We start from the raw sequence: 27,824 nt of genomic DNA, 5'->3' as shown, positions 1-27,824 counted from the left end.
CTGTATGCCTGAGACTAAAACAACATTGAAAATCAACTAGACTCCAATAAAACACTTTTAAGTTAAAAGCAAAAGAAATTAGACAAAAGGGGAAGGGATGGAATTGCAACTGCTCTAAGCACAGGGACCAGCGAGTGCAAAAACCGTGAGGCAGGAGCATCCGCGGTGTATTTGGTAATTTAAAACGCGCAGTGACTAGAGCACAGTGAGGAAGAGAGGGGCCAGGAAGCTTGAGCAGGAGGCGGGGGCAAGACCATTGTATTTTCTTAAGCACTTTGGGTCACAGCACTTAGGCAGGTATTATCTCATTATCTAGTCATTAGATTCCAGACCCTAGCATGTATTTCAGAGAAGACCGTCTATAAATATAGGTTGACTGAATGAATGAACCCCTACATTTTAAATACCATATTTAATGGTTTTATGCTACCTTAGTTGCTACAGACTCATTAAAATGAATGTGTCAGGGGCACATAAAACTGCACAGAGAGAAGTTGTCTTTTCTTTTCCCCCTTTAAAATACCACCAAGAATAAAGCTGAATCCAATTAGCGCTTCACTGGCAAGCACCGCGCGTGAGCCACTTGCCAGTGTCGCGAAACTAGAAGACCCTCTAGCAAGAGAATCACCTTTGCGCTAGCTCAGTCCGGGGCTGCTCACCCAGAGGGCGGGTTCCTAGGAAAAGGAAATGGTCGCTGCGCCTGCGTCGCTCCTTCTGGGTCCGAGGCTGGCTGCGCAGGCGCACAGGTACCATTTTGACCGTAAACATCCTGCCGATTTGAACCGAGGATTTGGGCGGCAGGAAGAGCCGCGGCGTAACGGCAGCCATCTTGTTTGTTTGAGTGAATCGGAAAAGGAGGCGGCGGCTGTGGCGGCGGCGGGAGCTGCTGCGAAGCTACACCGCACTAGGGCTCCCCTCCCTTTCCCCGCCCCCTCCCCGACCCTTTTCCCCTCCCCAGGCCACCCAGCCCGCCCAACTCCCGGCGGAGAGCAAGGTAAGAGAGTCGGCCGGCCCCTTCTTTTGCTCCAGCTCCCTCCCCCCCCGCCCCAACCCGTTCCCCGCCGCCTTGCCGTCGGGGAGCCGGACTCCGGAGCGGGGCGGGAGGGCGAGGGAGACCGCGGCACGGCCTGCGCCCCGGGACGGAGCCCTGCTGCCACTCTCCTGAGCTCCGGGACGGCAGCGCCGCCCGCCCCGGGTCCCTGGCCCCGGGCCCGCCCTCGGCCAGGACCCGCGCCGCCCGGGCCCGCATCGTCTCTTGTTGGGTAACAAATGGTCCAGGTCTGTTTCTAGGCCACAGGAGCCGTTACTCGGCGGGTCCCTCGGGGAGCAGGGGAAAGCCTGGGCCGCGGAGGGCGAGGAGGAGGTTTGAACGAGCCCGCTCTCGGACCGGGCCGCCTACTCGGGTGAAAATGGCTGTCTGGGAGGACGCGGGATTCGGGGCGGGAGGCGGCGGGAGCCCGCGATGCCAGCTCCGAGGGGTCGTAACCGTCTTTCGCGCGCGGGTGCGGTGATCGGAGACACGCGGGCCCGAGGATGCGGCAGGCCCCCAGCCGGGAACTACTGCTGCTCCCCCTTTCCCCGTTTTTTGGTTTTTTGTTTTTTTTTTTAAGGAAAATGGTTACGATGGGGATAGCAAATGTTAGACCAATAGAAAACGCGACCAAGGGAAGTTGCCTCTGATTCTTGGGAAATTAGCATAATTGGTTTTCCTCCCAGACTTTTCCTGGAGATTGAGGATATTGAATGTTGTGTTTGGGAGGGAGGTGTGTGTTTCTGACAAATAGGTGGTGTCTTTTTTTTCCTCGCTGAGAAAGGCTTTGAGAAGGATCTGCTGTAATAGTTTAGGGGTGACACTGTCGAGCTGTGCTGCCAGACTTCGCGACCTTCTTCAAAGAGGGAAACGCTGGAAGGTTTGGCCACCTTTAGATTTGATTGATAGGCTTCCAGCGTTCAAAAACGCGCTTGTGTTTTTAAGGGTTTCGGGTAAAGGCTAGTGTTTATCTGCTTCTCTTTGCAAGCCAAAGTGTAACATCTGCTCTCCTTACGCTGTTTAGAGTAATCATTGACTTCCAGAAAATAAATTTCTATTTTCTTCCAACGAATGTCAATGCCAGTGAGCTGTATGATTGTACAGAATGTTGTAGACAGATTGAGGAAGCTTTTTGAAGTTGTAGGGTCATTAAATTTCTTTGCTATTGTTGGAGGCTGCTAATCAATTACTTTTAAAAAGACGTTGATGGGGACCTGTGCCATATCCAGTGATTAAATTATTTAATAGCTTGCAGATGAGGTGACAGTAGTGCATAACTCAATGGACTTTGCTTTTCATATGCAAGTCAATTATGCTGGTAGCGCATAATCTTTACCTTTTTTGTGTGTAGAGGCAACATATTACTGCACTCTAGAATTAACTTCTTAAGGATGAGATTTTCCTGGTGTGTTTCCATTTATTGGAACACAAAGATTCTGAATTTTATCTCTTATAATTTGGTACAGAAAGGAAAGTTCTCGATATTGTAAATAAAGATTTTGTGTTTTATGTTTAATTGTTGTGATATCAGAGTTGTTAGGCATGATCTTGATAACTTCTATGTACTCTGGAGGAGGTTTTTTTCCCAGAGTAACTGCGTCTATAAAGGCATTGTGTTAGGTATGATGTTTAATTCTCAAAATCCTGTTTGGGAAACATTCCCATTTTAGAGCTGAGAAGGCTGAGACTCACGTGTTGAATCGCTTTTAAGAGTTACGGAACAGCTAAGGAGGGAGCTGAACTTGAACCTAGGACTATCTGGTTGTAAAACCCTCCTTCAAAGAACTTTAGTATCAAAAGGGACGCAGCTCTACTGTATAGCATTGCATATACCTTTTGTTCTGGAGAACCTCCCCATAAACACCCCCCAGAAGACGGTTCCATTCTTACCTCAGTTAGATGATGTTGTTTTCCAAGGTTAGTAATCGCTGAATTTCCACCTTCCAGTTTTTTATGGTTAGGAAAAATGAACACCACAGAATAATCAGCTTAATTCACTAGTTACTGGGAAAGCACTCCCAATAGAATTGTTTTTACTTTAAATAGGTGACATTTGTGTATGCCTTGAGTTAAAAAAAAGCCCGGCAGTGCAGAAGGGTAGGCCTTACTTTCTCACCGGACCTACTTTTCAAAGGTGACCAGTTTCATCAGTTCTGTTTTCACTCTGCAGATATTTTATGCTCCTGCAAGTGCGTGTTAACATACATGTATAGAGAGAAGTCTTTTCAATACTTTATCATTGTTTTGAGAGTGCATAGAATTCTATTGCATGATTGTATTGATTTGCTTAAAATCACTTATTAGGGGCTAGGTAGGTTTTTTCCTAATACTTTATAGGCGAGCTGGCAAGGCAACAAACATTTAGTTAGACTTTGTGGGCTCTGAAGTTCAAGTTGCATTTGCATTGATTACTGGTGACCTTTGCCAAGTTCCTTATTTATACCTCTTCTTTTCTTTCTTGGTCTATAAAATGGGCCAGTATTTATCTTCTAAGACTGTCATGAAGAGGATGGACACATAAAATTCTTAGATTTTAGTAAGTTTAATTTTTGATCTGTCATTATTATACATCCTCAAGTATACTCTTGGCTTATTAATGGAAGCCCAGTTTCTGGCTGGAGAGTATAAGATTTTGCCAAATTGTCCTTCAAAGAGGGCATACCAGTTTATACAACCACTATCTTACCCTGCTTTTCAACAGATGAGTGAAATATTAGAATGATTTAACATCATTGTAGAAACATGAGCTGTAATTTGACTGGTTTTTTTCCGAAATATCTTAAAAGAAAGTGCCATTTTTTGCGTTCCTGAATATGTTCCTAAATACTACTCTGCCGTTTCATATCAAATTTTTTAAATTACTTTTTAGGATCAGTTTTTAAAAGTTGTTTGCTGCTTTAGAAAAAGTGGAGAAATTATGAAATTGGTAAGCTATATGTTTCTGGTAAGCAGAAATGTAGGCTTTCTGCTAAGATCTATTGTAAGGGATTTCCAAAATTTAGAATCTTTAGAACTTTTTACCAACCTTTTTTTGTGGGTGGGGGGGGGGGGCAGGCTAAAGGTATGGTATCAGTAAGGGAAAGAAATGCTGCAAAAAGTGAGGATGACCAAATTTTACTTTTATTTAGATATAAGTCAGTAGTTGATCACTACTGTCCCATCAGGCTTCCTTTAGTTATTAAGGTGATTTCCTCTTGCTAATTGTTTCCCAGATTAATTTTAGCACCACTCTGCTTTAGTTACTCCCCATCCAATGCCAAGAAAGCATCTGTTTAGGAATCTCTGCCTGGACATAGCTGGGGTATTTTAAGCGTGGAACTCTTACCAACCAGCAGCTGAAGTGCTGGCCCTGAGCTACTGACACCTGTTAAGACATGCCAGTTTCAATTTCTAAAATTTCCAAAATTTTCTACATGTGTCAATTATGAGATCACTTGGTGTATTTCATTTCCATTTTCATTAAACACATATTTAGTATTTGACATGCAGCAGAGTGTTGTAGGAGCTAAATAGGTTTTTTTTAACTTACTTGGAACATGACTGTCTCCTGTAGTAAAACTTGGGGCTTATTGTGCGTAACAGCGACTGTATTTCTAAGTCAGTGTTTTTAGTGACATTTCAAAGCTATATTGGATTTCTACGAAATCCTGTGGATTATATTTATAATGCTATAGAGGCAGCCTGATTTTTACACTAACAAACTTTAAGGCTTGAAGTAGAAATGCTACAACATAGGAGGCTCTTTTTGATTATGGGAAGCATATTTTGATTTACTAGGGTATAAGGTACACTTGAGGTGCTTTTTTTTTTTTTTTTTTTTTTTTTTTTGCTTTTTGGGGAGTGGGAGGTTAGTCCTTTTACTTTAGAATGACCTGAATTCTTCTTTCGTTCTTTTCTTAACTCCACGTGTGCAAGAAAAACTTCACAACTTTAGGCAGTTGATGAAGCCAATTTTTTCTTTTTAAAAAATTTTCCTAGTGTGAATTAATGATTCCCTGAAAGCATCTGGTTCAGAGAATGAAAATTCCATCAAATTATTGGCATCAAGATGAGGCAAACCTGACCGTATTACTCTTGTACCACCACCCTCCCAAACATTTTTGACAGGCGTGAAATCTCTTGCCTGGAATTGCTTAATATATATGTACTTTCTGTACCTTACTGGAAAGAATGAGCACAGTTTTTAGTTGAAAGTACAATAAGCAAAGTTCTTATTTAAAGTTAGGGTCCCTTTATGAAAGCAAGAAAATTCAAGTTGACTTAGTCTGGATCTTTTTTTCTTAAGCTAATTTGAAAGGAAATTTTGCATTCCCAGTAGCCATTTATGAGATATGTGGCTTCTCTGTACCCTCACCAGCATTAGCTGTTGCCGTTATTTTTTATTTTAGCTCTTAAAAGAGGTGTGCAGTGATAGCTCATTGAGTCTTAATTTGCATTTTCCTAACTATCGAGCTGAGCATCCTTCTTGTTCTTAATTTGCCTTCAGTATTTTCTCTTCCTTGACATTCCCCCCTGCCACCCTTTTCTAGTTGGATTTTTTTTTTTTAACTCTTTATTTAGTTTTGAGAGTTCTTCATATGTATTCTGGATCCAGGTTCTTCTCAGATACGTGGCTGTATGTGCGTTTTCTCATCTTCTGTCTTGTCTTTGCATCCTCAGTGGGTTCCTCCATAATAGGTTCTTCCCCTTTATGGGACATGTTGTTGGTGTGATGTCTAAAAATTCTTACAAAGCTTTAGGTGTTAAAGGTGTTTTCTTGTGGGGTGTTTTTCCCCCCCTTAAAATTTTATAGTTCTATATTTAAGTCTGTAATTTAATGTTTATATAATGTGTGAGATTTGGGTTGAGGGTTTTGTGTTTTTGTTGTTGTTTGTTTTGCCTGTGGGGTGATATCTAATCACTAAAGTGTCATTTGTCAAAAAGACCAGTGGACTACCTCCCTCCTATGAATTCTGCATCTTTGTGAAAAATCAGTTGGATTTAATTGTGTGGATCTATTACTGTGTTCTCTACTCTGTTCCATTGATTTGTGTGTCTTTCTGGTCACACAGTATTTGACTATTATACCTCTAAAATGAGTCTTAAAATTGGGTAGAATGAGTCTTCAAAGTTTTTGTTTTTCAAATTAGTTTTAGTTATTCTAGGTCTTTTGCCTCTCCTTATGAATTTTAGAAAAATCTTGTCAGCAGCTTATTTAAGAAAGCCTCACTAGAATTTTGATAAGAGCAGTGTTAAAGTTTCTTTAAAAATTAAAAGAATATTTATTGTGCTGTCTGTCCAGTCACAGCTCAGACTATTTGTCTTGGAAAGTGAAAACTTATATTCACCAAAAGTCTGTATACACAAGTATTTATAGCAGCTTTATTTGATATAGTCAAAAAACTTAAGAAACAACAAAGTGTCCTTCATTTAGGTAAGATGGCTAAGCACGTTGTGGTAGCATCCCCATCCCAGGGAATGCCACTCAGCGTCAAAGGGAAACAAGTTTAATACATGCACCAAGAACCTTGATAGGTTTTTTAACATGATGCTGAATCCAAGAAGCTATTCCAAAGTCAGATACTGTGTGATTCCATTTATGTAACATTCTCAAAATGATAAACTTGAAAGAAGATTTGCTGTTTGGCCAGAACCTAGGAATGGTAGGGAGCAAGGGATAGGTGTGAAATAAGTTTTAAAATTTTACTTACTTTTCATGCTTTCTGTAAAAGTATGCTTACCTTTTTCCAGTTACGGACATTTTCGAAAAAAATAGAGATTCATTTGGTGAAAGATTTTTAAAAATCTGTGGAAAAGAAAAAACGACATGGTATAAGGGAAGTTACCGTTACACAGTTCATGTGTTCTCTAAACTAGAGTATTTCAGGCTGTTTTTTTGCCTTAGGTATTTATACAGTAAATTACTAAAAGGAAAATAACATACTTGTATTTCTCCTAAGAATGTTTCAGTCATGATAAATTGTATACTGTATCATTGTTCTCAGTTTAGTATTTAAATTATAAGAGGGCAAGTGTTTTCCAGATTCCCGAGTTGAGAAAACTTTGGTAACGCTTCTTTTTAAGGCTCAGCTTTTCTAAACTACTCGTAAAATGGGGTCAATCCACTTACTTATCAACTTGGTGAAATGTAAAGCGCTTGACATGAGGTAGCAATTATTGTATAATGCATTTGGCTGAGAATCTCATTTTTAAATGGGTTTCTAAAATGGAAATTTCCTCATTGATTAATATCTCTGCTCGAGTGTTTTTCTTCCTGGACATTTTTTTTCTTATCATGAGGAACACATTTTCTAACTTTTGGCCAAAAGCAAACTTTCACAGTTTACTAACTTTCACAGTTAGTAATCTGGATTGGAATAAACACTGGATGGATCTTCAAAAAGAGTAGGTTTTCTGATGACAACTTTTACTTAAAGTGAGAGAACATACTAACACTTTTATTGTAAGATGACAGTGTGGCATGAAAGTGATCTGACCTTTGTCCCCTTTGCATCTTAGTATGGGCGGGCAGTCTTTTTCTTAATGCTATCAAAATTAAACAATAGGTTGCTTTAATTCATACTCTATTCGCTTGAGCCTTTCGTACGTAGTTCTCAGATTTAAAAGAAAAGGAAACATTTCAGATTTTTTGTGAAAGTCGCTCAGTCGTGTCTGACTGTTTGAGACCCCCATTATACAGTCCATGGACTTCTCCAGGCCAGAATACTGGAGTGGGTAGCCTTTCCCTTCCCCAGGGGACCTTCCTGACCCAGGAATCCACCCGGGGTCTCCTGCCTGGCAGGTGGATTCCTTCCCAACCGAGCCATCAGGGGAGCCAGATTTCTTGTACATCTTGATAATTCAGTTCTCATGTGGCGTTTGTATTAATTTTTCTTCCCCCTCAGGTTTCCTCCTGTTTCATAGTCAACCAGAACAATGTTCTACGCACATTTTGTCCTCAGTAAAAGAGGGCCACTGGCCAAAATCTGGCTTGCGGCCCACTGGGATAAGAAGCTAACCAAAGCCCATGTGTTTGAGTGTAACTTAGAGAGCAGTGTGGAGAGTATCATCTCACCAAAGGTATGTTTGATGTTGATATTTTTATTCACTTTGTTGATTGTCACTGATGTGTGAAATAGAATTCTATAAAAACAAGTTCTTAGGCAGGCATCTGTGTATATTGGGGGTAAAGAAAATCCATAGATTAGCCAGAGTCTCAATTTGATACTCTCTTCTCTAAAAATTGTGTTGTGAGTACAAAGATAATTTTCATTTGCCTCTTTTAATGACGGATAAGCATGGTCTGTCAGTACCCAAATATTTTATATTTGACTTCGTAGATGTTTTTATACTAAATATGAGAATAGGTGTTTTGATTGAGGAATTTATAAAATTTATATAAAGTTTTCAAAATAAAGACCCATTATTTGGAAAATGTTACAGGGGCCAGACCCAACTACTTTATCCACATAGTGAACAGTTTCCAGAACACTTGCTCCACCTCACCTTCACAGGCCTGCTTGCTATTTCTTGAAGATACCAACCTTTTTCCCGTCTCTGAAATTTTGTACTTGGCCATGCACTTTCCCTAGATATTTAATTACTGTGTACCACTAGAATGGAAGGCTTGTGAATGTCCTAACCTTATCTGCCTTATTTGCTGCTCTGTTTCTGGAGATTTTCTTGATATCCTATGAAACTTCTGAAGCAGTGGTTTCCACCCTTGGATTTCACAAATAGTATGATTTAATACATGGTTTTTGTGTTGCCAAAGATGGACCATTAAAACACACAGACACAAAGCTACTAACATCATTAGCATTTCATTGAGGAATAAACAGGTTGATTTTTAAAATGTATGAAGGGCCTTGAATGCAATTTTTTTATACATATATTACGTCTGTGTTTTAAAGGTCCTTTCCTGGATGTTGTATTTATACATATGAATATACACATACATCTACCAGTTTTCCTGTTTTTAAAGATTCCAGATTGCACGTCTCTGTATCATTTTTGGGAGCTACTGTTAGAATTGACAGTTAAATGAGAGTAGTTCTTTATTGCTGAAAGAGCAAGAGGATCCCAGAAATAAAGCTGGGATGTAGCAGACTTGTTCAGAAAGTTATGTAGAAAAATGTTTGACAGAAGAGAAGTGAAAGTTTGATTTGGAATTAGAGTACATTATAAAGTTTCTATGGAACTTCAGCCAGTTTTAGAGTTATTATTATAGAATTTATTGGACTTTCTGCAAATGGGAAAATAAGTGACCTTTAGTTCTACTACCTAGAGAAACCTTTAGTATTCTGGTATGCCTTCTAGACTTTCATGGGTGCATGTGTTATACATGTAATTTTTCCCCCTTTTAATGCATGTATACAAAAACTGCATTGTATGTTTTGTAACAAGACTGCATTCAGGAGAAGCTCTATTCCTAACTCTGCCATCATTTTAGCAGCTGTATTGTACAGCGTCATAGTGTCTTACACACAGAACTTAAAATACACACAGAAACCCACTCAACTGTAATTGAAGTGAGGTCATTTGTGTTTTCATAAATTCACTGTGGAAACACTAATGTGTATGATTTGGGGCGGGGGGGGGGGTGCTGTTGCAGACACTCCAGGGAATGTTTTGATAAATGGCAGTGCACTGCATTAACTTTATAATATTCAAAAAAGCTTTGAATTCCAAAACACATTTGACCCCTAGGACTTCAGATCAAGGATAATGGACCCATAATTTATTGTGATGATTGTGCTTGATTTATTTTACCAGCTGCATTTTTTGAAAGGAGGGAGCTAATCCATATTTTTCCCAAAATTTTGAATTTAATTCCTCTGGTATTTTAATGCAGCCATTAAAAATTACAGTAATGCTATGGACAGAGTTTTTCCTGGATACAGACTCATTATAAAACAATATGCAGTTTTATATATACATACATAAAAAGAAAAATTGTGTGTATGCACATATAAAAGCCTAGAAAGCATGTTAAAATATTACTAAAGATTGCTCTAGGTGGTGTGATTACAAGTTTTTATTTTTCTCTTTAAAAAATGACCATTTTGTAACTGTTGTTTGTGAAATCTTTGTTCTCTGTCTTTCCTTGATGTTTTAGGAATATGATTGTTGGAGCAGGTGATATACTTATTTTTAAGATACCTGATGCATTAGCAATGTATTCTGTGGGGAAGTTGTTCCAACATGCACAGCTGGTCAAATTGAGAAATGTTTTCTTTTTATAGGTATGCTTACTGAGTTAAGTAAATGGAGAAAGGAGAATTTGAACTCTTTTCTGGAAATGGATATGTGTGGCTAATCTTTAACAAAATCCATAAGCAAATACTGAAGCTGATTTGGCTTTTAAAAGAACATTTTTTCATAATATGTGCAAAGTACTTTGTATGCCATTAGGGACACTTATAACTTTAAAATCATTTCTAAGTCTTGTTTTTCTTTGATTTTGGTTTATTATGATAGAATGTATCACAGTAGATATCTCCACAGGTGAGATGACCTAAAAATTTCTAATGTTTGCTCTCGTTGCATGGTTCTTGTGGGGAAATGTTGATTTAGTCGTTTACAAGTGTCAGACAGATGGCCCACTCAGAACTCCATGCCTTCCCCCGTTCTGGTTGGAACGGCCCCTCTTAGCCCCTGCAGAACTGTCCTTGGATGTATATCCTATGTTCTTGATCATACCTACACGCTTAATAATGAGCAAACTCAGCCACAGAAATTCCACACCTCGTTTTATCTCCTTCTAGACTAAACTCTGAACCAAACTAAACTAGAAAGAAAGCAAGCCTTTGCCCAAACACTACCTTTTTTTAAATGAGGAAACTGTTATCTTCATTTTTAAGTAATTTACTTTGAGGTAATATTGATTTGTAACATTATGTAATAGATTTTGTATTTCTACTTTTATATACCATGTAACGGGCTCACCACCTAAAGTTCTGTTTCCATCCATTTACCATGCAGTTGATCCTTTTACCCCTTTGCCTTTCCCCCATCCCCTTCTTCTAAGGTACCCACTACTCTGTTTTCCATACACAACCTTCTAAAAGTTGCTGATTCTGGACAAGATAATGGCATGCCACAGTTGAGTTTTTTGTCTCCTTTTTTCTCAGGTGAAGGGTTAGGTGTAGTCATTATTAATTTCAAATTTCCTAAGGCAAACCATAAAGGGAGAGTCTCATTTTTCCATTAAGAGCACGTTTTAATTGGGTAAGAGATTCATCATTGGATGTGACCTAGATTTAGTCACATTTATTACAGTTTTAAATAAGAATTTATAACTCTAAACTTCATAATTTATGCTGTCACGTGACATGACCATAAATGTAGATCCTGAGTTATTGTTAATAGAATCCTAGACTGCTATGGGGAGTATACATATTAAATAAAACAACACATTGTATTGTAAGTTATAAGTAGCATAATAATCATAAGTTAAGCTGTAAGCATTTAACAGCTTTCTTTGCTACCTTAGAATTTGATGTTTCTGTGATGTGATCTGGAAAACAATCTGATAAAATTGCACTCATATTTTCTTGTGCTTTTAGAAAATCTTATTGTAACCAGAGGAATTCTGATTCTGTTTAGATTGAGGGTTTAATTCCCTCATTCTTTTCCCAACTACTGTGTCTCATCCCACATTGTAGACCCCCCCACAAACACTGATCAAGATCCACCTTGATAAAATACAGGCTGAGGAGTGTGATTTCTTGTTAAAAAAAAAAAAGAGAGAGTACTATTATCCATTATAGGTTAGTGTGCTTTCCAGCTAAATTTTATTTTCAGGTAATAAAAATTCAGTGAAAAGTGGCTTAAACAGTAAGGAGACTAGTGGTCTGGTTTAACTAGAAGTTTTAGAAGTGGGAAGATGCAGGATTGGTTCAGCAGTTCAAACACGTCATCCGAGAACTCGCCTAGACCCCCTTACTTACTTTGCTGGCTTCTTGTCCTCATGCCTACGCCCTGGGTTACAGGGCCGCCACGAGCCCCGCCTACTCACAGGGCGGGAGCGGAGAAGAAGGGAGGGGGGTTCGGTTTTTTTCTGGAGGTTTTTGTTTTGTTTTTTTAATTGGGAAAATCTCAGAATTCTCTGACTTACTTAATAACTCCTTGTTAGTTGAACTAGGTTATATGCCCACTCAGAAACAAGCATCAGCAGAGAGGAACGAGATCATCATCTTTCAAGTCTGGGGATGTTCACTTCCCACATAAAATCAGAGTTCAGTTAACTGACAGGGAGCAGGGACTCTGGATTCACATCCAGAAGTGTCACATACTTAATGTGCTAATGATAGCAGTTCATGGGTTGCCTGATACTTGCCTCAGAGCTACATTCACATCCATGTTAATTCATGGGTTTCTGTCTGTCTGTCTTTTGGGTATACTCAGGAAATTTACAGGTGAGAAAATATATACATGATTATGAGGTAACTTCAAATAAATGGTTAAAAGTATGAAGAGATATAAACTGCCTATAAATTGCACAACATACAGACTTTGAATTTTTCTCTAAAACCAGAACATTTACTGTATAAATTAATGTTAATCCGCAGGTGAAGATGGCACTCCGAACATCAGGACATCTCTTACTGGGAGTAGTTCGAATCTATCACAGAAAAGCCAAATACCTCCTGGCAGATTGTAATGAGGCATTCATTAAAATAAAGATGGCTTTTCGGCCAGGTATTGTTGACTTTTTTGTTTTAACTTTGAAGTTCATTGTGTTTAGGGTGAAAAACTGCTAAGCGTGTATTTCTAGATGGGCATAGTTTGTTTTAATTGCAATACAAGGAGCCCTTCAAAAATGGGCAAAGCTTGGACAGGCAGTGTTTCAAGGGAGAATAGCCCATTTCATTTTTGTTCTGTGAATGGAATTATGGCAGACCTTTTTTGTTATTCCTTTGGAGCTGCCCTTTTAACTCCTTTTTCAGCAGTCATCAGAGGTTGAAGTGTTGAAAACTCACTGTTCTATGTTTTTAAAAACACAGCTCAGAAAAAAAATCTTAGAATTTTAATGTAGTCTTAAAATCAAATTCACTTTTAGCTGAAGTTGTTAAAACTTTATTAAATGTTCTCTATATTTCTTTGTTGTTTTGTTTTAGGTAATAGTTGATTTCTAACACTGAACTCTTGTAACCAGACTTCCATCAGCATAGATAATTACAATTGTGTAATTTTTTTTTAAGTATTGACGAAATTTTATTCTGGTTAAAATAATCTCAATGTGTAGGGGAGCTGCTTTATACTGTTCATTTCTACTGATGTTGTATTCTATTTAAAATTATTGTAACATGAATAGTGAAATCTTTGAGATTCTAAGATTTGATTAAAAGTGAAAGGCTTAAGCAGAGGCCTTGATACTTGAGTGTTTTCTACTTTGGCTACTAAGCGTATTTCGCTAAAATAACATTTTGTTTCTTTTTTAAATCAATGCATGTTTATTATAGACCACTTTAAAATATAAGGGGAAATGTAAAGAAAATAAAAATAATTTAATCCCACTTTTCTAAAATAATTCCTCTTAACATTTGGGATACTCTTTTGCAGTCATTCTTTTTTCTCATAAATTTCGTGCTTATGTAGAAAGCTGTTGCTAATACTTATTTGTTGCTATGTCCTTTATTAAAGATTTCTCAGTTTAATTCATAATTAGTGCTCTGCCCGTTCTTGTGTGATACAAGAAGCGTGACTGACGATTATAGAGGAAGCTGAGGTGCTTGTGCCTCAGTGGTGCTGAAGCAGCCCTCCTGGAATAGAACCTTAGGAAATTAAGCTGACAGTTTACCTTCCTGCACCCCTTGATGATCTTTGGTATAGCCAGGGCTTCAAGCTTCCTGTTACTTTTCCAGGTGTTGTTGACCTGCCTGAGGAAAATCGAGAAGCTGCGTACAATGCCATTACTTTACCTGAAGAATTTCATGATTTTGATCAGCCACTGCCTGACTTAGAGTATGTCTCTCTCTTTTTCTCTTTTTTTTTTAATTATTGACTTGGTGTACCAAAAAACATTATTGGCTTACAGATACATAGTTTTCCTGGGATGTTTTGACATTGAGTTAACATGTAGCCAAAATGCATATGCTGTTTTTATGATAGTATATAAATATGAAACATAACCCAGAAGTGTTTCTTCTATAAGAAAACCATGTAAACGATGTCAGCTTTAACACTACTAAAGAGAATTCTGATTTGCTTAGGCCATTATGTAAAGTGAAGAGCTGTCTAGCTGTTTGCTTTACATAATGATATCAGTAAACTTCAACTGTAGCTTCATGATTTTTTTTCAGAGTTATTTACTAAAGTCTTCTACCATTTTATCATCTTGACCAAGCTATATTCAGCCACAAGTTTTGTTCTTTTTTTTTTTTTTTAATAAACATGTGAGATAACTTTATTCGGAGAGCGAGTGAAGGTCATTGTCACAACACACATTTGAGAACAGAAAGTCATACAGAGATGACCATTACAACAAAGTACTATGGTATGTTGTTTACCTCTTCTCAGGTCTTCAGCATCCAGCTATCATTACCATGACAGGGAATGTGACTGTTACTAAGTGATTAAGTAGCACAACCAGGAAACCATCTACATCAAGCCCTGTTTATTTTTTAACAGTTTTTTTTTTTTTTTTTGCTTTTTTAGAAAAACAATCTGGCATAATTATAAATTTATTACTTACTTTGAATTTATTGTGTTAATTAGTGCTAGGTACTGTTTGACTGCTTTACTTTTTCTCTTTATACTTAGTGTTTTTTTGGTTTTTTTTTTTTAATTTTTATGGTGAAGTTTTTCCTTTTTAACACAGCTAGAAAGTAAGAGTGATTAGTATTATGAACTCCAGGTACTGATCATCCAGTTTCTTTCATTACTGATACATTGCCAGTTTTATTTAATGTGTACAATTGACCCTTGACACCAGTTTCACCTGCAAGGGTCGTCTTGTGTGCAGGTGTTTTTGCCCACTAAATGCATGCTACACTATCACCCAACCTGAGGTCGGTTCATATTAAACAGAGTTCCAGAAAAGCCAGTTAACGTCAGTGTTCACACAGCCGGTAAATTGCAAGGCCCTGATGAAAACCCATGGTTCTCTAACCCATGCCTCTCTAAAGTTCTTCCTCTCTGTACACCATCTTGCTTTGTGTAGTGATTTCAGCATACTTATATATTTTGCTCACTGGTCATTAACATTTTTAAAATTTAAATACAAATGAAATTCACTTCTAAATCATTTAGATTCTTGGATTGCATTTATTTAATGTCAAATATTTAGGCTCCACAGGTTGTGTGTATGCTTTTTCCCCCCTTATAGAATTGAGTTATGTTTTCCCTTATAAAACAGTACAGTGAGAATTGAGACTAAAGTGTTTTGAAATTCTTTTACAGTGACATTGATGTGGCCCAGCAGTTCAGCCTGAACCAGAGTAGAGTGGAAGAGATAACCATGAGAGAAGAAGTTGGAAACATCAGTATTCTACAAGAAAATGATTTTGGTAATAGAGAAAGAAATCATTAGCCACTAGCTGTAATGTTAAAGTTATGTCACATAACATATTTGGGACAACCTAAATTTGGATCTTACATTTGAATTTTCTGATCATGCCCCAGGATCGGTTTATGCAGTGTAGATGCTGAAGATTTAAAGCTTAAACCAGATGTTTTCATATTCAGAGATACATAGGCAAATATTTATGAGGCAAATATGGCTTTATAATTAAATCATAAGGCATTTTCTTTTGTGTCAGCAGTATTTCTAACTTTTTTCAACTAATGACTGACTAAAATTTGTTTAGGTGACTTTGGAATGGATGATCGTGAGATAATGAGAGAAGGCAGCGCTTTCGAGGATGATGACATGTTAGCAAGCACTGGTGCTTCTAACCTCCTATTAGAGCCTGAGCAGAGCACCAGCAATCTTAATGAGAAAATTAACCATTTAGAATATGAAGACCAATATAAGGATGACAATTTTGGAGAAGGAAATGATGGTGGTATATTAGGTAAGTCACTACAAGGTGATTACTCTAACATTATTTATTTAGTTGCAGTGTTGTAGAGTGGCTGCTAATTCTCAGTCTTGAGCATCTCTCTAGGTATGTATATGTGAATTGTGATCAGTTGGTTCAGTTGAAGTTGGGTAAACCTGAAACCTTAAAATGTTAGCAATACCTAATTTTGTTGATAAGTGCTTGTCTTGGAATTTTAAGTTTTACTAATTCTTCAGGCTTCTCTATTTGTGTCTATAAGTTTTAAAATTAAGGAGACATTTTTTTCATGTGTGGAAGTATTTAATACAACCATGAAGAGAACAGATGCATACTGAATACAGATTTAAATTTTTTAAACTTAATACATTTTGACATAATTTTATTTTCCCAGTGATTGGCAGCTGTTCTTTCAGCATTTCTTTTCTAAACTGCAACTAAGTTACATTCCCTATTTCAGATGACAAGCTGATTAGTAATAATGATGGCGGTATCTTTGACGACCCCCCTGCCCTGTCTGAGGCGGGGGTGATGTTGCCAGAGCAGCCTGCACACGATGATATGGACGAGGATGATAACGTGTCAAGTAAGCATTTCATGCTCAGTGATTGCATGTGATTGTATGGCATCCAAAAACATATTTCATGTAGAAGACCAAAAGCTAAACAGTCCAGCTTTTAATGAACTGTGACTCTAAGAAGTGCCTGTGGTTGATTCTCTGACGTGTTTAACCGAGTGCTCCTCCCTGTGTTTTGGCCAGTAGGTCAACGGGAGAGACCTTATAATTAGAAAAATGTTTTCTCTTTGGTACCAGTGGGTTTCTTTCAGTTACTCAAAGGGGTTTTTTCCTTACCGTTTGTTGGATGTATGGTAAATTCCAAGCATTTTGTGACCAAATTTCTGCTTTTATAGTGGGTGGGCCTGATAGTCCTGATTCAGTGGATCCTGTCGAACCAATGCCGACTATGACTGATCAGACAACGCTTGTTCCAAATGAGGAGGAAGCCTTTGCTTTGGAACCTATTGATATCACTGGTGAGCAAACACACTTTCCAGTAATCTCATTTTAAATAACTTTTCTCCTTTGTCCATCATCTATTGTAGAATCTTTAATCAATGACAATTTTAGTATCTTACAGAATGTTTTTACAAGTTGCTGTGAAACAACTTCCAAAGGATGAAACAGGCTTTCTGCAAATATGTATCTCAGTCTTTGGGGGTTACAAAAATGCGAAGAAGTCACATGTATAACAGTTTAAAAACACTGCAAGGCATTTTTCAGTAAAATAACAAGATTGACTAATCAGTTTTATTGTTTAAATAAGAAGCATAGCAAAGTATAATTGGAGGTGCCTCTTCTAGTAGAAGAGGCAATATGTAATTTGGATGTGAAACTTAAAAATTTCTAAATGATTTATGGATATAGTGGAATAGAATAAGTCATTTACAGTGTGACTCAAGATGTTGTTATTACTTCTAAATTAAAACAAGATTAACTTTCAAGATTTCCTACTTAGAATCTGATCACCAAAATTGGCACTTGGCTTCTGGTTTAAAAAGAGTACTTTCTGTGTAACGAACTCAATTTAGGAACTGAAAATATAAAAATGAACAAGTCTTTCCTCATGGAATTTCAGTAGTACGGGAACCTGGATAATTAAGTAAATTATGTACTGTATTATTGATAGATATCACAGAGATCTATTTTAAAAAGTAAGGACAAATACTGCATTGTTTAAGACAGTTGAGCTTAGCCAGCTGTTACAAGAACTTGAACTTTTAATTTCAAGGAAGGGACCTCAGGGGCTGGACAGAGGCTGTCACTGTGTAACATATTTTTGAATTTTAAACCACGTGCACATTTTATCTTTAAAACCAATAGAGTTATATAACATATGACAGAATGAAATCTTGAGGAATTTATTTAATACCATGAGCCTTTCTGTATCTTAAGAAACTGAGATCATGTTACCTGCTTTGTAAGAATTTAGTAAGGATTATAAATGAACACACAAAGTGTATAGGGATGGAGTTTCAGGTTCATCTAACTGGGTTTAGGCTTGTTTCACTTCATCAAGCTGCTTATGCAGCTGCCGTATATGAATTGTAACTTTTCTAATAAAAACCATAGTACTTGCAACCATTTATGGAGTCCTCAATCTATTGCCAGACACTATATTAAATATTTTACAATCCCTTGTAAGTGGTTGGCCATATTTCAGATGAGGAAATAAAGTGAAGTTAATTTTTTTTAATGGTCACTTACCTAATCGGCAAAACCTAGCACTTGAGTCTAACTCCGAATGAGGTGTGGTATGTTTCGTGTTTACAGTATAAAACTACATGAGCAAAAATGAATTGGTTCTTAACAGTGTTTTTTTGGCCCATTTTGTGCTAAAAGTCTATACATATTCATTCAGCAAATTTTTATTGAACGTTTATCATACATCAGCTTCTATATGATGCTTGGGAAACATCAGTTAAAATAGATTCTGTACTAATTAAACTTTAACATTTCTTCTAGGCATGTAGAAAGGCAGAAATACAATGAGACTAAAGTTGTATGGTTCATGCTGGCGCCTCAGAAAGATGACCTTATTTTCTTTTTATCATGCCAGTCAAAGAAACAAAAGCCAAGAGGAAGAGGAAGCTCATTGTTGACAGTGTCAAAGAGTTGGATAGCAAGACAATTAGAGCCCAGCTTAGTGATTATTCTGACATTGTTACTACTTTGGATCTGGCACCACCCACCAAGAAATTGATGATGTGGAAAGAGACAGGAGGAGTGGAAAAACTCTTCTCTTTACCTGCTCAGCCTTTATGGAATAACAGACTACTGAAGGTAATGGCATTTGCAGGATTTTAAATTTCATACACATTTAAAATAAACTTTAAAACCTTTTGCTTAAATCATTTTTGATCAGGTATTGTTCAGCCAGCCATATGGCATCATCTTTTTTCTCCCTTAAACCACAGTATACTGAATATAAACCTGATCTGAAAGATTATAAGTGACACCTACATTTTTAAAAGATGTGGAATGAATTTTCACTATTCTAAAAAGCTACTGGTGTTTTTAATAATAATTCTCTCTCAACTTCCTCTGATAAATTATTAGTTCTGTTGCCTTAGTGTGTACCGTGGTTCAAGTCTACATTTCTTTAGATGGTGCCTTCTGGCTAAAACATGGGTTGGTTCTACTTTCCCCACAATACAGATTTCTAGCTTTATGAGAATTTCTTTTCATTTACAGGCCCTTTTTTAGAGTTGAAATATTCTTGGAACTGATTGATTTTGTTTAAATAATCTAAAGGCTTTGTTAAAACTGCTGGGTTTTTTTGGAAGCACAATCATAATCATTTGGAAGAAGGTTCTTAAGGTTTTGGTTTTTTTTTTGACTTAGTGATTTCATTGTCAGTAATTTTTCCTGAGGAGATAATTTAAAATATGGGGGAAAAAAACTACTCCATGAAGATGTTAAATAATTATTATTTACAGTTAAATTTTTCTAAAGAACTTTAAAATATTAAAATACCTTTCAAGCGTGGCATATATATACACACGCATATGTATTTCCACTCAGTGGAATATTCAGTCATTAAAAATACTAGAAATAATAGTTGATAAAATTACCATATCATTAAGTGAAAGGGGTACTATGTAAAGCTATTGGGTATGATTTCAGTTAGATTGAGTTTTAAGTGTATGAATGTGAAAATAAACTGCAGGTAAATAAAACTTAATCTCCAAGTTAGACAATGGATAAAAAAAATTTCATCCTCAAATTTTCTAAAATTGCTGCAATGAAAATCTTCCAGGGCTTCAAATTATATAGAATGGAGTGTGAATATGGTATAACATTAAGTAGAAATCGTGCTCAATTTTATATATATATATACTGACTATTAAAACATTGTAATGTTAGTGGTAGGTTTTCATTTCTTGTGATTTGTAGTAGAGATTATATAATTGATTTTTAAATTTTTTTAATTTTTTATAGCTTTTTACACGCTGTCTTACACCACTAGTACCAGAAGATCTTCGAAAAAGGAGGAAAGGAGGAGAGGCTGATAATTTGGATGAATTCCTCAAAGAATTTGAGAATCCAGAGGTTCCCAGAGAGGACCAGCAGCAACAACATCAGCAGCGTGATGTTATCGGTCTGTTCTATTAGAATAGTTCCCTCATAAAGTTTAAGTGAACACTTGGCTTAAATTTTACCTATATTATTGCCAAAGTAAAAGAAATCAGGAACAAAGAAGTGTACTCAAATTTTTGAACAGGGAAATACATGCTTTATATTCTCTGATTGCTTAGTTAGATGGGAAACTTTCTGTTTTCAGAAAGTTTAAGGTTTAGGACTTGGCTGAGTGCTAGTCTGCTAAAGGATTGTCCTGCCTTGGACTGGAAGTGGCACTTGTCCTTTTAAAGCTCCCTCCCACTTCTAAATGTTTTGTTATAAGTTGAGTAACTTTTGTGGAGGTAAAATTTTATTCTGCCTTCCTTCTAGAGAAAGTACCTATGTTGTAGCATATTAATATTAAATGGTCCTAAAATATTGTTAAGGACTGATGATCTAAGTCTTCTCTTCATATGACCAATCATAGATGAGCCCATTTTGGAAGAGCCAAGCCGCCTCCAGGAGTCGATGGAGACCAGCAGGACAAACTTGGATGAGTCAGCCATGCCCCCACCACCACCTCAGGGAGTTAAACGAAAAGCGGGACAAATTGACCCAGAACCCGTGATTCCTGTAAGCACATCTCTCCATCAAAATGTTTGGGATGTTCAGACAGTATTTTAGATCCCTAGTAGTAGCAAGTGTTATTTAAGGAGACCTTTTGAAGTATCTCGGTTTGGGCAGAAAATAGCAAGGACTGGATCCAGAGAGAAAAAATGGCAGCCAGGGGTCTAAACACAGTGTTCCCTGAGTGGGCGTTGTTTTTAGTTTAGGAGTTGTTGTTTTCTTGGATAGTCTTGCTTCAGAGTGGCCTGAGCATCCTTGGCTAATATGGAATCCTTGACACTGAACTTGGTTCTAATTTTATTTTATTTCTCAAACACTAGCCCATGGTGAATCAGACAATTCTAAATAAAATAAGAAAAGCAACATAAGGAACCTGTTAAATACATTTTGAGTAAAATAGAACAAACTTCCTGCTAATAAATAGCTGTTAGCAAGATGGAACATTTTTCCTCCATTTTTATTGAGATAAAATTGACATATAAATTGTGTTAGTTTGGGGTGTACAATATGACTTGATACATGTATATATTGTGAAATGATTACTATAAGTTTAGTTATTTTCCATCACTTTACAGAATTAGATTTTTTTTTCTTGTCACACAGTATCTACTCTAAGCAACTTTCAAGTATGTAAACTTACTTAAAACTGGAAGTTTATACTCTGACCAACATCTACTACTACATCTCATTTCTTGCACCTTCTAGCCTTCATGACCACCATTTTACTCTCTGCTTCTATTAATGTCAGCTTTTTAAGATTCCATATGTAAGTGATACAGCTGTCATATAGGACTTGTCTTTCATTTCACTTAGCATAGTGCTCTCCAGGTTCATCCATTTTGTCACAAAAGGCATAATTTCTTGTGAATAATATATCTGTGTGTATCATATTTTCTTTATCCATTTATGTATTGATGGACACTTAGGTTGTTTTCATAGCTTAGCTGTGAACATGGAAGCATCTTTTCCAGATAGTAATTTCATTTCCTTTGCATAAATACCTGGAAGTGAAATTTCTAGTTGTAATTTTTTGAGGACCTTCCACACTGTCTCCATAATGGCTGAGCCAGTTAGGTTTACACCAGCAGTGCGTGAAGGTTCCCTTTTCTCCTCATCCTTGCCAGCACTTGGTCTCTCGTCTTTTTTGGCGTTTTAACAGGTTAGTCATTCAAACAGGTGTCAGGTGATACTCTTGTGGTTTTTATTTACATTGCCTGATTAGAGATGTGTTGATCCTTTTTGTGTACCTGTTGGTCATCAGGTATATTGTCTTTGGGAAAATGTGTGTTCAGATCCATTGCCCATTTTGTTTTGCTCTTGAGCTATGTTGAGTTGTGTGTATATCTTGAGTATTATTAGTCTCTTATCAGATAAATGATTTGCAGATATTTCCCGATCCTGTAGGTTGCCTTTTCATTTTATTGATGGTATCCTCTGTAGTGTGTTTTAGTTTGCTGAAGTCCAGCTTGTTTATTTTTGCTTTTATTGCCTTTGCTTTTGGTGTCAAGTCCAAAAAAGTCTGTCAAAACCAATAAGTTTCTTACCAGTGTTTTTTTCTAGGAGTTTTATGGTTTCAAATCTTAGATTCGTCTTTAATCCACTTCATTCTTATACATGTGACTGTCTAGTTTACCCAGCACCATTTATTGAAGAGATTGTCCTCTCCTTCTCCTCCTTGTATACTCTTGGCTCCTTTGTGCTAAATTAATTGACCATATAGTGTACATTTATTCCTAGGCCTCTGTTCTCTTTCAGATTCTGGCTTATTGTTTAGCAAATATTCCTGCACATCTATAGTACAAAGTAGTTTCAGGCTATCTTGTTAAGAAACTAGAATATATTTGTCCGAAAAGTAAAGTAGCATCTTGCTACTTCATTTAAAGTGGCTACCATTAAGTTCACTTCAGTGTCCTGTTGTAAGTGAAAAGGAAGGAGGTGGTCTGGTTTGAAGCTTCCCAAGCTTAAGTCTATAGAATACATTAATTTGGACAAATGGAGACTTTTTGGTGCCTTAGGCTCTTGGTTCAGCCTCCATCAAGACACTGGCAAAAGAATATTCCTTGCGAATTTTAAGAACTAGTTCTCTAAGCCCCCCCCTGGTGTTAAGGAGTTGTAAAAGGCTGGGTGCATTTTTCTTTTTGAGTTCAGGAAGGGGAGCAGGTAATAGGTGGGTTGCTCTAGTCTCCACTCTCTGGATAATTGTTCCCTTGTGAGTATTTTAATGTTCTCAATTGTTTGTATTAAGTCAGAGAAGAAAATACAAGAAATGGACCCAGAAAAATCGTCTCCTCATTTGTATTATTTGCTTCAGGAAAAGCCCAAAGGCCTATTTAGCACTCAAGCTGAGTTGCAATAACCTTAAGGCAGTCTTTTACAGTAATGGTTGCCTGTGCCAGGCTAATTAATGATAGAGCCTTTTTGCATTGCCCTGGAGTCAGTGGATTCTGTTTATTCCTAAAATGTTAATACAGAAAGTTTTGAGGGTTTTTTGTTAGTGTTTGCAAATAGTAGGTATAAAAACAAAGCACCTTTGCTCTGGGTTAAGACAGTGAACGGATTTTCTTTTGTAAACTAATGTTGAGACTTGTAATCAGTTTTTGATTATGAGGAAGTGTGGAGGTGTGACCCCAGTATTTCTTTTCATTTTGAAAACTGCAGTAACTGCATACTTAAAAGAAGCTACCCTTAAAATGTGCATCCTTAAATTGCCTTGTTTTTATTGCTTTAAGCCTCAGCAGGCAGAGCAGATGGAAATACCTCCTGTAGAGCTGCCCCCAGAAGAACCTCCAAATATCTGTCAGTTAATTCCAGAGTTAGAACTTTTACCAGAAAAGGAAAAAGAGAAGGAGAAGGAGAAAGAAGATGACGAAGAGGAGGAGGTAAGGAAATGTAAAGAAAAGATCTGACAAGTAAATTCCCATTCCAGGTTTAGTGAAAGTCTTCAGCCAGCTCGTTATTATTTTTCATATTGGAGCTGAGTTAATTATCAGAGTGATTAAAAAATGTTTGAATAAGTGCAAAACTTAGCCAGATTCTTAGTGGTCTAGACCAGGGGTCCCCCAACCATTGGTCCAAGGTCTATTAGGAACTAAGTAGGCCTCACAGCAGGAGGTGAGCGGCAGGTGAAGAAGTGAAGTTTCATCCATATTTATAGCCACGCCCCATCCTCGTACCACCTGAGCTCCACCTCCTGTCAGATCAGCAGCAGCACCGCTTGTCACAGGAGTGCAGACCACTGTGAAATGCGCGTGCAGGGGACCTAGGTTGTGCATTCCTTATGATTATCTAATGCCAGTAGAGCCAAGGTGGTGATGCTAGTGCTGGGGAGCGCCTGCCCCTGTCGCCATCACCCCCAGATGGAAGCATCTAGTTGGAGGCAAACAAGCTCAGGGCTCTTTCTGCTCTACATTATGGTAAGTTTTATACTTATTTCATTATATATCACAATGTAGTAATAGAAATAAAACACACGATAAATGTAATGCTCTTGATTTGCTCTTGATTCATCCCCCAATCATCACAACATATTCTCCCATCCATGGAAAAATTGTCTTCTACAAAAACCGGTCCCTGGTGCCAGAAAGGTTGTGGACCACTGCTCTAGACCATCAAGACCCTCAAGTTTTATGCTGTGTTAAATAACTCACTCAGTCCCTTGTGGATTTTTGAAGGACAGGAGGTTTGCCCTTTCACTGATTTCTTGACTTCTAAATTGTAAGCTGCTCTTATTCTCTTTGTGGTCGAGGGTCAGTTCTTACTGCTACTAACATCTTCCTCTCGTATAACCCCTCTATTTGTGAGGGGTTTGTTTTTCATTAAGAGTGGAGTGGGATGTGACTTGGCTAATCTGATTTTTATTTTTTAAAAAAGTAGAGGTAGTTTGGAAATGGATTTCCTTTTCCTCATGCACATTTTGGCTGTTCAGGGTCTTTTGTCTTCCCAACCCCCCGCTTTTGTTAGATCTTTAAGATTGTTATAGAAGACTTAGATATTTTTGTTTTTGATGTCTTGTCAAATATTTTATTTAAACCTTTATGTTTAAAGTTTCTTCCAAGACTAATTCTCATTACCATCTGTTCATATTTGTAATTTATGCCAGCATAGGTTTCATAACCATTTAGGGCTTGATTATGAGCCTTATATTGTTTTAAAGTCAGAATTTAGCCCCAAAGTTCTTCCAACCTGTGTTCGAGTATCTCAGACTGTGTTCAATTAATGTTTAAAATTATACTTTCTGATATTTTTGAAATTGTTAACTCCTGGTCCTTTGGGTATTATGTATATAGTTCCAACATAGTTTGGGAGTATCTCAGCTCTTGCCTGGTGCCAACCTCAGTCTTGTAGGTTGCAGGTGACTGGGAACCAGGCTATTACAATTAAATATATATTATAAATTATAGCCCATTTCTTTTGAAATACCTGATATGTTTCTTATCTTAGCAGCGGCCAATAACCCATTGCTTGCCAGCATTACTCCATGGACCACACTGTGTAGATCCCATGCTTCTAGATCAGTACAGAATCAGCTAAATGCTAAGTGTTCTGTCCACTAACCAAAATACACAATTTAGAGCTTTCAGGAGACAACAGAAATGCTTCATTTTGTAGCAGTTTTGTCAGTTTGTTTTCGTGTGGGGTCATTTTCACTTAGGATGAAGATGCTTCAGGAGGTGATCAGGATCAAGAGGAAAGAAGGTGGAACAAAAGGACTCAGCAGATGCTTCATGGTCTTCAGGTATGCCAGTGAAGGCTTAGAGAAAAAATTTCATCAAAGGCTTTTGGCATTGTTTCCTTAAAAGGAAAAAAAGTCACATGCTATATAACCAGCAAGTCTGCCTTTTGTGAAACTTCTTCCAAAACCACATACCTTAAGCTACTTTAATACATAAGCTGTTAGGCTAAAATCAAGCCTGGAAAGCATCCAGGTGAACACTTTCCCATTGTTACTCTGCAAAGCAGAGCTCCTTGGTGTGTGTATACATCTTATTTTTGGTTGAGCAAATTTAATGTGTTGAATCATTGTACAGGGTTAGAGTGTCACTTATCCTTGGGCCTTCATGTATCGGATACAGAGGAGATAGCTTGAGTGTCTATGAAATACCAGGTGAGATGCTCAGAGTCTCCTAAAATAGATTGAAAGGATAGTTGAAAGTTTGCAAAACTGTAAGTGCTACATTTTAGTGTGTTTTATCAGTTCAGTTACATCTACAAAGAAATGAGTCTGTGTTAACATTGTCCCTTTGCTTCTTTTAACATGAGAAACATTTGCATACTATCTAAAAATAGTATGCTTCTAAAATTCCTACTTTGGTTTGCTGATTACTTTCATTTAATCCTTTTTTTTTTTTTTTTATTCCAGCGGGCTCTTGCTAAAACTGGAGCTGAATCTATCAGTTTGCTTGAGCTGTGCCGAAACACGAACAGAAAGCAAGCTGCAGCAAAGTTCTACAGCTTCTTGGTTCTTAAAAAGCAGCAAGCTATTGAGCTGACCCAGGAAGAACCATACAGTGATATCATTGCAACACCGGGACCAAGGTTCCACATTATTTGAGCAGCTAGAGGTGTTAGTGCTAGTGTTCAGGTCACTAGTGTGTACAAATTGCCCCCATGTGCAGGGCACGCAAAACCCTCCCAGAGAGTCTAGGTTTTTGTCTGTACAGAGTCTCTGCCTTTTTCTCATTTTTTCCAGTATTTTAAATTTACCCATTTCCTCTTAAAGCAGAACTGCTTGTATGGTGTTTGTATTCTGGTGGAGAAAGCAAGCACCCCAAGATTAATTTAACAGTCCAGAACAGATGTGTGCAATATTGGCGCATATAATTGAGTAGCAGCGGAAGGTTGGGGTTTTTATCTTAGTTCTCCATTACTGCATTATAAAGGAGAACGTTTCAGGAAAAAAACACCTGACAGTTAAGAGCAGTAGTGTGACTCTTTGACAGAAATTGTCTTTTCCCATCAGCAACACCCAGCAGTCTTAGAAGGGACCACTGTCCTTCAGGGATGGTTCCCCAGACAGAGACTGTCTTCTCGGGATGAGTTTTAAAGTATAATTTCACAATTCACCATGGGGGTGGGGTGGGGAATGTGAAATTAATTGTACTGTAACTACAAAAAGATAGGACTTGGTTTAAAGTGCCCTATTTTGTAAATCATTCCATTTGAAACTTTTTAATGAATCTTACTATACTGAAATCTGTTGTTTTAGTGAGACTCTAAAATGAGCAGAAATAGACTTTTTAGAGTAGAATGAATATAAAAAGCATCTATAATTTTCCAGGAGCTATAAATCAAGGTTTTAAAAAGATGTTTGGACATATTTGAGTATTCAGATCATGAAAATAGAAATTACTATGCTAACTGAAAGGACAGACTGATGGGAAATTGTACAACTGGAGGACTTAACCTTTAAGCAGACAGCGCTGTAAAAACTAATGGCTTCTTTGATATTTATTGTAAGTTTTAGTACTGATCTTTTTTTCCAAAGCTTGCACACTCCTTTGTTTGGAACTGTAATAGCTTTGCAACAGAAGTCCAATAGTTTCCTGTAATTTAAGTGAAGAAAAACATCCAAATAAAGGCTTTAAATATTAACAGACCAGGTAGCACAAAAATTATATAACTGTTATGATTATCAAAACATGTCTTAACTTTTTAGGGCAAAATTACACACTAAAAGTTCTAGCTTAAGTGTTGGCACTTGTGTGGAAAAAACAAATCAGACTTCAGTGTATACCCAATAATTTTAAATTATGTGAGATGTTTTAAATTTGTGAACTCGTAATTACTGTTTTGATGATTCAGTTTCTTGAGAATGGTAATTGTATAAAATTGCTATTGCCGCTTTATTTCAGTATCATGTGCCTGTAAACCATGGATTTTTCTCCCTTTGTATAAAGACATTGTAGATAATTGAATGTTTGATTATAGAAAGGTCATTAGTTTCTCGTTACACATTTTGTTAGTCTGGTTTTTGTTGCTTATTGGGTTTAATATTGTTCTTGAAAATAGTTGATGCTATGTTATGTATAACTTTTCTAATAAAAGTTGTGTTATAAGCTGTAAA

The 27,824-nt window shown here is 37.2% G+C and overlaps 1 protein-coding gene across 2 annotated transcripts; it reads left to right on the top strand.

The window, feature by feature from the left end:
* The first annotated feature begins 858 nt into the window (after window positions 1-858).
* Window positions 859-27,824, top strand: RAD21 (RAD21 cohesin complex component). Of its 2 annotated transcripts, none has more exons than XM_065902632.1 (14): window positions 859-994; window positions 7,915-8,089; window positions 12,583-12,712; window positions 13,879-13,978; window positions 15,416-15,522; window positions 15,823-16,029; window positions 16,475-16,600; window positions 16,927-17,049; window positions 18,633-18,856; window positions 20,015-20,174; window positions 20,622-20,767; window positions 23,491-23,640; window positions 25,413-25,496; window positions 26,121-27,824. In XM_065902632.1, exons 2-14 carry the CDS (start codon window positions 7,946-7,948, stop codon window positions 26,310-26,312), a joined length of 1,893 nt encoding a protein of 630 aa, XP_065758704.1. In that variant the 5' UTR covers window positions 859-994; window positions 7,915-7,945; the 3' UTR covers window positions 26,313-27,824. The 2 variants fall into 2 exon arrangements, with proteins under 2 accessions (XP_065758704.1, XP_065758706.1); XM_065902634.1 differs by lacking the exon at window positions 859-994 and adding an exon at window positions 1,136-1,278.

The sequence above is a fragment of the Muntiacus reevesi genome, chromosome 12 (genome assembly GCF_963930625.1).
Source record: "Muntiacus reevesi chromosome 12, mMunRee1.1, whole genome shotgun sequence".
NCBI lineage: Eukaryota > Metazoa > Chordata > Mammalia > Artiodactyla > Cervidae > Muntiacus > Muntiacus reevesi.
The sequence above is the reverse complement of the archived record's forward strand: the minus strand, read 5'-3'. Positions and strand labels throughout refer to the sequence as shown.